Genomic DNA, 12,425 nt, shown 5'->3' with positions numbered 1-12,425 from the left:
TGCCTAGCAGTATGCGCAGTTGCTCTATCTTGTTGAAACCACAAATTAGGATACTGCTCCGTCATTGGCCGCAAAAAGTTTTCAATCAATGCTCTGTAAGAAGCTCCTGAAATCGATTCCGGCGTTTCATCCTCATTTTCGAAGAAATATGGACCGATAACTCTAATGGCCATAACACCGCACCAAACAGTACATTTAGATGGGGGCAACTGATGTTGGTGTGTTGCCCTTAGATTTTCAGAGCCCCACAATCTACAGTTTTGTTTGTTGGCATAACCATTTAAATGGAAATGCGCTTCAAAAGCTTCAAAACATTATTTAAAAAATCAATTTGTGTGGCTAATTGCGTAAAACGAATAGCGTATTGTAGTCGTTGTTGGTGGTCTTGCGGTAGGGTTCCATAATAACCTTCCAACAATTCAATTATAACCTACAAAAAGAGAAAAATAAATATGTCAAAAAATAAACAAGTTATTTGTGTTCAACATTAGTAGGTCTTATTTGGCCCACCCTGTGTTTCCGCACTGAAGCTGCTAAAACTATCCCCCATTTGATGCCCAAATTATGATATTTAATTTGTTTTTTATAAATATATAATTTCCAATATCGTAAAACATCATATGAATACTTTTAGGTCTGGCTGCACTTTAACTAGATTTAGAAAGTAACCAAAACTAATTTGTATGAAAAATTTTAAGAAAAGGCTTATTTCTATTATTTTTCCCAACACTGTACGCAGCCATGCGCGTGTGAGGGATTGTTTATCTTCGTAACCTGCAAGAGACAGTTCAGTCGTTTGTTCCTGGTTTTTTCCTCCTTTATTTTTGATGAAAAATCGCGCAATCCTTTCAACTTGAACTGACATTTAGCCTCCTTCAATGCAGAGTTTGATAGAATTGTTTGTCACTTTACCCCACCTACACTTTGGCTATGCGTTGCAGATAGGCGTTTCACAATATATGTACATACATACATACATGCTTACTTGTGTGCAAGCAAACATCCTCAGAACCACATGCGTGCATACATACATACACACTATCAGAGATGGCAGTTACCCGCGCGCCCACCGCATGGTGAGGAGTATGCTTGCTAAAGCTTCACGCAAATACCAGTTTCCGTTGGCTTGGCATACTTTCCTTGCATTTCTTACTAACTCTACTAACACACGCAAATATATTTTTATTTACTCTCCCATGCATATCTTTGCCTTAAGCTGTTATCTGCCATCTGCCTTATGGAAATTTGTTCAGCAACATATTGTCGTTTACCGGAAAATGCCATCTTCCGCCACTTCATATTTTCCTGTGTGTTATCCGAGGGGAAGCAGTAGTGCAGTAGACGATTATGTGGAGGTGTTCGGGATCTTTGCCTTCGCATTTAGTCAACTCAATTCAGAGCGACTCTGTTTGCTGAAGCCCAACTGAACTCAGCAGGACTGCAAGAGACTCAGTATGTTTAGGCTAAGTTCAATTTAATTTCATTCCAATCAACCCAGTACAGCCCACTTCGTTACAGTTGAGTTGCTCACTTAGTCGTTTGCTTATCGCTGATAAGCATCTTTGCTGGCTGATGCTACTTTAAGTTGTGTTGTTGCTGCGTCTTTGCTTTTCACTTTCCTGTCGCAATGTGTGTTACTCGTACACACACTCGTATATGTATGTACTTACGTATGTGTGTAGGAGCAGCATACAGCAAGCGTACATTTGCTTTCGGCTCGTTTTAGCATTTGCTCGTATTTATTGGTTTTCTCTGTATTAATTTTGCACCATTTTTGCTTGGCTGCTGACTGGCGCTGATTGAAGTGGCAGGAAGTCGAATGCAAAGCTGTCGTTGTAGCTACAAATAACTGTTTATCTGTAAGTTTATGTGCATGTAGTAGTTGGGCTCCCTCTATTCCATCTAACGGAATCACATTAACCGATTATGTTGCTGTATTTGTGATGTTGGTTGTGTTCACTTTTTATTACAGCCATTATGGCAGGCCCATTCTCACATGGACGTATTTTGATATACGTGCAGCTACATATCTGCATATGTACATACATACTCACCTACTTGGCATGCACAATATTGTAGCTAATGTGAAAAATATGCACGCACGCACTGCATAAATATTTATTTGTTTGCCTAATATCAGATTATTTTTGGCAATCATTGCCTGGTTTTATCCTTTAATTATTTCCGTGTGACTTGTATTTGTTATTTTTTTTTTATATGTATTTACATATACATATCTGAGTATCTACGCGTTCTATTCAATGAATAATAAATTTCTTGGTCATTTGTGTTACATTTTTGCTCTTTCCGTTGATACGAAAATGATTATGATGATTTTATGATCCTCGTGGCTCATCGAATTTCTTTAAGCTGCGCTCGAACAATCTTTTATTTGTTAGTTCAGAATACTACCTTTTTCTCTTAAAAAGTCGGATCAAGCAGTTAAGTCTTAAAATGAAGCTCAGATTTTGACCGAACTGGCTAGAACTGGCCAGACCTGGCAAGTCTTTGTTTTTCTATTTCCTATGGGTTGTTGCGGCATTCAAACTACTGCAAAAAAACTCGAAAATACGTGCTTCAACCGAAGATCTGTAAAACAGTAGTTATATTTATTGGGGAAAACTTTAGTAGGTATAATGTATATCGCTTTGAAAAAAAAGGTTAAAAGGGGGGATAGAGGGGTGTATCCCCATCTTAAAACTGAAAACCGAACCTGCCGGAAGCTTATAGTTTTTAAGTAATTTAATGTTAAAGTTCTCTAATTTAGCGAAAAGTTGGTGTTGCCATACACCTGAAATAAAAACGAAGTTCGTATGCAGGGATGTTCAGTGGAAGGTTCATTGTAAAACTGCAGTATTTTTTGCTGTAATTTTAAGTTGAGAAATATTTTTGAAAATAAAAACATACAACGCATTTAAACTTAAAAACAATGATATTTAGCGTGTCACAAAACATAATAAAGTAATTAAAATTAAATTAAATTAATTAACACAGTATTTCTGGGTAGAACTCCTTATCGCGTGGGCCGCCTTCGGCCGCGCTTCAAAAAAATAACCCTCATCAGTCCAACTCCGGCTACGCAATCCACAGTATTTTTGCGTAGAACTCCATTTCCGTGTTAAAACCATTGAACCCAAAATTAAAACATCATATGCGTGTATGTAGTAAGGAGACACAATAACCCCCATCCCCATCATTAACACTAAACTTAAATACTTAATTTTTGTTCATATTTTTGTTTCATTTGCAGGCATCCGGCAACACCATACTGTTGTCATTCCAATCTTCTTCTTATTCGCGTTTAAAATTGGAAAGTGATTGTATGGACAAATGAATTTGCATTTAATTTTAATGAAAATAATTCGAATATAAGGATAAAAATCAATAAAATACGCGTATGAGTGTATATTTGGTGATTTTTAGTGAAGTGTTAAAAAATGTTGAGTGTAATGTGGCAAATTATAGTGAAGTTCCAAAGGGCATTTTGAAGGCAAATAATTATGAAATTTCCCAAATAATTTGGAGTTATAAAGAGTGTTCCTGAACACCTCACTAACATCTCCACCAAGTTTCATTAATAAAGACATAATAGTTTGCCAAAAATTGCCCAATATACATTATTCTAAATTCCAGCCATTTATTGTGAAAAAAGAGGTTGTCTGTAAAGTCGGTTTACTGACGATAGTTTAACGTGATAACGTCATAAGAAAATACTGATTGAATGGTTGCATTTTTCACAAGAAAATTTTAATTTTATTTGTTTGATAGATATTTTGTATGGATATAGAGAATGAGTTAACATAACATAACACAACATAACACAACATAACACAACACAACATAACATAACATAACACAACATAACACAACATAACACAACACAACATAACATAACATAACATAACATAACATAACATAACATAACATAACATAACATAACATAACATAACATAACATAACATAACATAACATAACATAACATAACATAACATAACATAACATAACATAACATAACATAAAATAACATAACATAACATAACATAACATAACATAACATAACATAACATAACATGACATAACATAACATAACATAACATAACATAACGTAACATAACATAACATAACATAACATAACATAACATAACATAACATAACATAACATAACATAACATAACATAACATAACATAACATAACATAACATAACATAACATAACATAACATAACATAACATAACATAACATAACATAACATAACATAACATAACATAACATAACATAACATAACATAACATAACATAACATAACATAACATAACATAACATAACATAACATAACATAACATAACATAACATAACATAACATAACATAACATAACATAACATAACATAACATAACATAACATAACATAACATAACATAACATAACATAACATAACATAACATAACATAACATAACATAACATAACATAACATAACATAACATAACATAACATAACATAACATAACATAACATAACATAACATAACATAACATAACATAACATAACATAACATAACATACCATAACATAACATAACATAACATAACATAACAAATTACCCCGTTTTAAAGCACTTATCAACAGCTTTCATTTGATATCCATATTGTACAAACACATTCTAGGGTCCACGTTTTGGTCTCTATCTCGAGACCCTAGTCACGGAGCGGCATGAAAAATACTCTGGACTAAAGCATTCACCAACAGCTTCCATTTGATACCCATATTGTACATACACATCCGAAGGTTACCCGGGTCCACGTTTTGACCTATATCTCGAGCCCTATTTCCAAAATAAAATAAAATCCATGTTACTCGTGGAGGATGTAGCTTTCGAATGGTGAAAGAATTTGCAGTTCATTCAATGCAATGAGCAAGGTAACTACATATGAGCAAGGTAACACTAATGAGCAAGGTAACGACACATTTTTTCGTGCGTGCAGCCTGTTAAATCGAATTATAAGACGTTATCACGTCAAAATCATAATTAAATAAATTATATCAATAATTTTTGATACTTGCATGATCGGCGGCTGCTTGGTGCATGACATTCGGAAGTCAACGTCTTGCGTCGAGAATAGTTGTATTTTAGCAGCATCATTTACTTTTTTGTATTTTATGTTGATAAATAAAATAAAGCAAAAAAAAATAAAATGTCTGCCTGCATACTTAGTTTATCCCTTTTCAAAAAATTTTATGAAATATAGAACACTTAACAAAAAAATCATATCGTGTCAAATAAGGTGACAGTAAGTAAGTTAATGAAAAAATTGTGAAAAAGGTACCAAATTCAATAAAAAGCAATTTTTATAGCAAAAGAAGTGCAAATAAATTTAAAATTTTTGTATGTTAAAACATTTTCTTGGCAAATTGTATAACGACATAACACAACTCCAAAACTTTTATTCGATCAATCAATTGCTAAAATTTAAAAATATATCTGTAACTCACACACAAACATACTTGCATCATACGTATGCCTGTAGGTGATGTATGTATGAATGTTCCCGACAGTACTGCCTGACTGCACTTCAAGTACATACAATACATCGCATAGTAGAAGTGTCGAAATAAGGTCAGTGGGGCAGTTTCACCTGCAATATGCAGACATACCTACATACTTTCCATGTGTTAAATGCGCTCGTATTTGTGTGCATTTCCGCTGGTATATGAGCACATGAATTTCCATTTCCATTTCAATTTTTCCACTGCGTTATTTTCGGTATTCGAAATACGGGCATTCATTCATTCACTTTCAAAGCGAATTCCCTTGGGTAGAGAAAAGGAGGCAGTGGCAACCAAACTCCCCATGGCCTTCTAAGAGATTAGAGGAAGAGCTCGCTTGGCTTCATTCACTTGTCCGCTTTGCTTGTTTGTATTTAGTTCACCTTCCACTCAATACTCAATACATCATCAATTTGTTGGCGCTTGTCTTGTGCCTGCTTGACAAAGAGAATGCAAGGCAAACATCACGGGCTGGCTGCATTCGCTGAACTCTTGGCTTCAAGCAACGAAGCGATAAGATTTTTTCCGATTATACTTTGTCGCTTTCTTTGCTTCCTTTTTTATGCATTCAACTGTTTTTGCTTGACGAGGCGATCGTCTATTGGGGCAGCATGCATTTCGTCTGGACCGAAAATGTGTTTATCCTGTAAGCTTAGTGACATGGAAAGACATTTGCGTTGACGAAATGCTGCGCCAGTGGTTGGCTGCATAGAATTTTAAGACATGTGTATACAGGGTTACTTGAATAGTCGCATTACTTAAGATACTTAAACGCATTATTTTTTAAGAAGTTCAAGATATACCAGTTTTTAAAATAATTTGCAGAATAGTTTCAATACAAATTTGTTTTTAATGATGTGAAGTATGCTGTACTTGATGAAAAATCGTAAATTCAAAATTTCATCAAGCAGCCATTTTTAAATGTTAGAGCTTGATTCAAACTTTATTGATCATTGTTATTAATTGACATATCCTTTATCTAAAAAGAGAAAAATATCGGAAATATATAATATCGGAGAATCGCACCCCTGAACTAACATTAAAAAAAGTTGACGTTCATACAAGAAAAATCGGTAACCCTGTGTTTGTATGTATGTGTGCATATATTCTAGAAAGCTATGCTTTTTAGGAACTATATAAATAGTTACGCGCTCAGGCGTGCTGTTAGATGTGTGTACGAGTATGTTAGGGAGGTCAATTTGTACGGCGCGCAATCTAAGAAAAGCAGTCCATTAGAGCATAGCTTTAAAGCCAATTTCGGCTACACAGAACTACTACAAAAATTAGCAGCGAGTTAAGGCAATGAAAATACAGGGTGCATACGAAAAACTTGAAGGTAAAGCTTATTACTTTCCATTTTGAACAAAATTTAACGAAACTTCACGAATTGTTTAATTTATTATCTAATTTATTATACGAGGCGGGTTAAATAAGTACTCGTGTTAGAAATGAAGACACCATTTTTTCAAAATTGTATTTTTTAACATAGTCCCCTTTTATATTAGAAAAATACACTTCTCCCAACGCTCCGGCCATTTTTATATACAGGGTTTGATTGAACCTTCCCGCGCGGAGCGTCTGCCAAGCGATCAACCGAATCGGCTGGTGGGGGAAAATGATCGTTGGACCTTCCCCTTCCACTAGAAACCGGTCCCAGTTCGCTGGCAACAGCGGTGCAGTCAACATCGCTTCGCGCGTGAAAGCTGTTTTAAATGTGTGTTAGGATTTTGCAGTGGTGAAAATGCAGCGATCGTTGGAGCAACGTGACTCGATCAAATTTGCGTAAAGCTAAACAAAACGAGTACCGAGGCTAATCATGGGAGGCTTACGGGGTCCAATCTTTGCCCAGTGCCCAGGTAAAACGGTGGCACAAGTCGTTCAAGGAAGGCCGGGAGGACGTCGAAATCCAAGGTCAAAACCATGCTGATCATCTTTTTCGATTCTCCAGGCATCGTCCACAAGGAGTTTGTACCTCCAGGAAGCACTGTAAACGCGGTTCAGCCCGACCTCGTCAACAACTGGACCCTTCATCACGACAATGCGCCGGCGCACACCGCCTTCCTCGGCACCTCTGCATTGGCCAAGATGGGGTCCCGGTGCTTGTCCCCTCCGGACTTCTTCTTGTTCCCGCGCCTGAAAAGAGAGCTGAAGGGGAGGCGTTTCAACTCCATCGAGGCGATCCAAAAGCTGTGCCAGCCGAATTGAACGCGATTTCGGCGGATGAGTTTACAAAATGTTTTCTGCAGTGGAAGGACCGACACCAGCGGTGTATTGACGCTCAAGGGTCCTATTTTGAAGAATATTAGTTGTATAAACCAAAAGGTTTAATAAAACTGCTTAAAAAAATAAGGTTCATTACTTTTCAATCAAACCCTGTATATAAATGGAGCGTACGCCTTTTTTGGGTGTTTGGCCGAGCTCCTCCTCCTATTTCTGGTGTGCGTCTTGATGTTGTTCTACAAATGGAGGGACCTACAGTTTCAAGCCGACTCCGAACGGCAGATATTTTTATGAGGAGCTTTTTCATGGCAGAAATGCACTCGGAGGTTTGCCATTACCTGCCGAGAGGCGACCGCTTGGTGTTTCACTCACGTTCTCTCTGAATTTTAAATGAGAGTCTCGAACAAACCCATTCGGCCACAGCGGCCGCTCCTCCAAAAGTGGGGTTTGTCGAACTCTCCAAAGTACGCCTCCGTCTCGGGAATGACTTTCTCGGAGTGAAACAGCACCTCTTCGATCCAATAAGTCAGTATAGTATTGACCAGTGATTGTTCTTTCTTTTTATAAAAGCTCCATGATGGTGACGCCCTTCGCATCCCAAAAAATCGTAGCCATGACTTCTCAGGCCGATGGGACTGTCTTCGCCTTCTTTGTAGCAGATTCCCCGGAAGAAATCCCCTGTTTTAATTATTACTTAGTTCCTTGTGTGTACTGATGAGTCCAGGTTTCATCAACGGTGACAACTCGGCGCAAAAGCTCCTTCACTGCGCAAAAACTGCTTTGAAGTTAACAGTCGCATCCACTTGTTGTTCACCGTGAGCAATTGCTGCACGTATCGGGCCGACAATTTTTTCATCACCAACTTATCATGTAAAATATTAACTGTCATTCCGGTCGATACACCTATGGCCTCTGTTACTTCGCGCACTTTCGTTCGTCAATCAGCGAGAATTATGTCGTGAACTTTTTGAATGATTTCCTCGGTAACCATGACTGCCGGGCGTCCTGATCGCTGCTCCTCATCAAAAACGGATGTTCGCCAACGTTTAAATTCGTTAAACCAATATCTAACTGTGGTCATAGAAGCGGAAGCGTCACTATAGACAGCATCCAGCTTTGCTTTTATCTCCTCGCATTTTTCCCATCCAAAAGCAAAAAGTGAGTTACCGAATGATACAGCTTTTTTCCATCTTAGCGAAAATCACGAAACACGTCTTACGTGAATAGCTGGCAAATCCAAACTAAACTATCAATTAGTCTGAAATTTGTTTTGCCGTCGTTGGATCGACGGCAGGAGACGATGCTAAGACAAACTTCTTTCAGGAACGCCCTCTGTCATCAAACATGGGTACTTATTTAACCGCACTCGTATACCTATAAAATCGTTCAATAAAGTCCATACATAATACAGAGGATCAATGTCTGGGGAGTTAGGCGCCCGTAAGTTCGGTGTTATATGGCCATGGAAATTTTCAGCCATCCAATCTTGTTCCGTCGTTACTTTGTGTGAAGGAGCAGAGTTTTGCTGGGTGATGTATGGGCTGTCACCGCGTATACTATCAATCTGGGGTTTCACTACTGTCTCTAGAACTTCGGTATAAATAGCAGAATTCACTAGAAATCTTTAAATAAAAAAGGTGTGGGTGGCATGCCATGTTCTTTGTTGCTCATAACACCTAAACCCGTAAAAGTAGCTGGAAATTTCATGTGAAGGGCAACAGAAACCATTGCAGGACTGGAACATATCCATTTGTAATGCTGGTTATTTCTGCGGTTAGTCTTTTTATCTTAGTCGAAATGTTTTTCGTCAGAAAAAAAACCATAAAATCTCAGGCACTTCAGGGTGTTAAATTTTGTCTGGAAGTCGTTTTGATTGAATAACTCGCTGTTCTCGAATGTGATCGAACTGTCGCCGGCGCACAAAGTAGGAAGTATACCGGAGATCTTCATTGGCAATTCAACGGATAAGACCCTCAGAAACATTAAGCTCCCGCGCAAGGGCCTTCACTGATTTTGAAGGGTCCTCCACAGATCGAACAAGGTCAGAACGTTCTTCGGTATTTTGCGTTTTGCAACAGATTCTGCATCCCCCTCTGATGCTTCCCATTCGCGGTGAACCCTATGAATGAATGAACGGGCGCGCTTAAGTAAATTAGAGATTTTAAAATCTTCATTTCTCAAGTTAAATTATATTTAGTTATCCATGTCTTATCCAGAAAAGAGGAAATAGAAAAATAATATGTTTGGGAAAGTTATAGCCACATATGCATGCGCCTAGTAGAAAGTGGAAAAAATACACCACCTGTTGAAATTAATGTGGAGCTGAAACCAAAAAAGTTGTAGTTACGTTAGGTTAGGTTAGGTTAGGTTAGGTTAGGTTAGGTTAGGTTAGGTTAGGTTAGGTTAGGTTAGGTTAGGTTAGGTTAGGTTAGGTTAGGTTTTTTTTTTTTTTCCTTGGGCTCTACGCGCTTACTGCGTTTCGAGTAATTTATTATTTCAATTAGTTTGTTTTCTAGAGCAAATATTTTCATACATATGTGCAGTATAACATTCAGATAGATTACAAGTATTTTCAATTACATAAATATTTTATAGTTTAACAAAACTAACTGAAATAAAATGCCTGCGATTGGATACAAGCAGTTAGATGGTTATTCTACTATATTACTATTATTATTAAGACATTAGGTAGGAATGTTTGAAGCATTGAAGTTTTTTAAATTATCAATTATTTTTTTGACAAATTCATTAAATGATGTTATCAAACTAGGATATTTTGAAATTTGTTTTATGTTGAATGCTGGAATATCATATTGTACACAGAATGTTTCGTGTCTCTGTCGTGCACTGTGAAAGCGTGGGCAGTCGTGCAAAAGATGATGCATACTCTGCACAGTGAGTTGGTCACACGGGCACCAGTCTTCGTCAATGATTTTGAATCGCTTTAAGTATGCCTTGTTGAATCCATGGCCAGTAAAGAGCTGTGTCAATTCAAATGATATCCCAAAGAGTTGTCGGTATAGTTGCGCATCTTCAAGAATTGGAAAGAAAATCTTTGTAATAGAGCCAGTGGTATCGTCGGCATACTCCTGCTGCCATGACTCGAATATTTGAGAACGTATTTGCCGTATAGCATAGCTTAAGGGAAATGCAGTATATACTGGATCGACTCCTTGATTTGCTGCTTCTTTTGCCTGCTCATCTGCACGCTCGTTTCCTTCAATACCGATGTGCGATTTGACCCAGTAAAAGTCAATTCTGTGTCGCTGGCGAAGAAGGTACAGGTGCTGATGAATTGATGCAATTAAAGGATTGGGGTTGCCCCGATTTTGGATAGCTTCCAAACAAGAGCGACTGTCGCTATATATGACTAGCTTTTCAGTTTTCAATTCATTCTGAGCCCATTTAAGTGCAGTGTCAATTGCTAGAGCTTCAGCCTGGAAGACAGTGCATGTGTCATGTAATTTAAATTTACGTGACGTCCAGTCGTCATCTTGTTTATGAATGACAAAAGCTGATCCACAAGCGCCTGTTTCTAACTTGCTTCCATCGGTATAGATGTGGGTCGCATTTACATCCATAGTATTGTCAGCTTCCTGTTGTGATGCTATACTTTCAAAACGTATAGACTGACGCTCGGAAGGATGTAGTTGATTTTTTGGTGTAGTGCGTTGTTCAAGCATGACGTTTAGTGTTTCATCATATACTCCGGATAATTTGACACTTTCGATTTGCATAGTTTCTTTTATCTTCAGATGCAGCGGTGTGAATCCTGCAAGCGCCAGAGCCGAATTAGCCGAAACTGTGTGAAAGCCTCTGATTGCTCGTATAGCGAAAGTTCTTTGGAACGAGCGAAGAAGACGGCGAATATAATTAAACTGTATAGCTTTGCCCCATATACTTGCAGCGTAAGTTATAGTTGGCTCCACAACATGCTTATAGATTGTGATAACGTTGTCTGCGTGTACACCCCATGTGGGTCTAACATATCGGCATAAGTTTTTATATACTCGCTGAGCTTTATCGACAACGTACTTAGCGTGGTTGGTGAATCTCAGTCGATCATCTATTACTACACCCAGGTACTTAATTTCTTTGACGAAGATTAGTCGATTGCCATTTAAAAATAGTTCAGCTTGTTTAGCATTACTTTTAAATGCCATAGCATATGTCTTGGTGTCGCTAAAAGTCAACTTCACATTCTTTCCCCAATTATATATTAGGCGCAAAGCATCATTAGCGTAAAGTTGCAGTTCTTTTACAGTTTTGGCGCTGACTATTAAGAGGATGTCATATGCAAAGGCCTGAATTTCACACCCTTCAGGCAGCGGCATAGAAAGAAGCTCATCTATGATAATGTTCCAAAAAATTGGACCACATACAGACCCTTGGATACAGCCTCTAGTTGTTGCTTTTGTTGCAGTGGCGTCGGCGTAGTTTAGTGAAGCGCTGCGATCTGTAAGATAGCTTATAATAAGCCTGTAAATATTAGACGGAGTTTGCATTCGTTCTAGCTGATTTAAGAGCGCCGGCCACCAAGCGTGATCAAACGCACCTTTAATGTCTAGAGACACACAAATTACCTGCCGCTTTTTACGCTTCTCCTTCTCAATAGTTTCAATTGCGTAACGCAAAGCATCCAAAGTTGAGGTCTGCTCTTTGAAA

The 12,425-nt window shown here is 37.8% G+C and overlaps 1 protein-coding gene across 1 annotated transcript; it reads right to left on the bottom strand.

The window, feature by feature from the left end:
- Nucleotides 1-6,100: 6,100 nt before the first annotated feature.
- LOC128857462 (uncharacterized) lies at nucleotides 6,101-11,497 on the bottom strand. The gene is made up of 2 exons (XM_054093218.1): nucleotides 10,580-11,497; nucleotides 6,101-6,244 (listed from the first exon to the last, which is right to left on the bottom strand). Exons 1-2 carry the CDS (start codon nucleotides 11,495-11,497, stop codon nucleotides 6,101-6,103), a joined length of 1,062 nt encoding a protein of 353 aa, XP_053949193.1.
- Between the last annotated feature and the right edge of the window lie 928 nt (nucleotides 11,498-12,425).

Source organism: Anastrepha ludens, chromosome 3 (assembly GCF_028408465.1).
Source record: "Anastrepha ludens isolate Willacy chromosome 3, idAnaLude1.1, whole genome shotgun sequence".
In the NCBI taxonomy this organism is placed as follows: Eukaryota; Metazoa; Arthropoda; class Insecta; order Diptera; family Tephritidae; genus Anastrepha; species Anastrepha ludens.
This window is presented reverse-complemented; position numbering and strand designations above follow the sequence as displayed.

Coding starts and splice junctions, on each gene's coding strand:
- LOC128857462 (XM_054093218.1), bottom strand. CDS start 11,497: ATGCAAATCGAAAGTGTCAAATTATCCGGAGTATATGATGAAACACTA. Junction 6,245..10,579: donor AGAGACACGAAACATTCTGT/GTACAATATGAT, acceptor AATTCTATGCAG/CCAACCACTGGCGCAGCATT.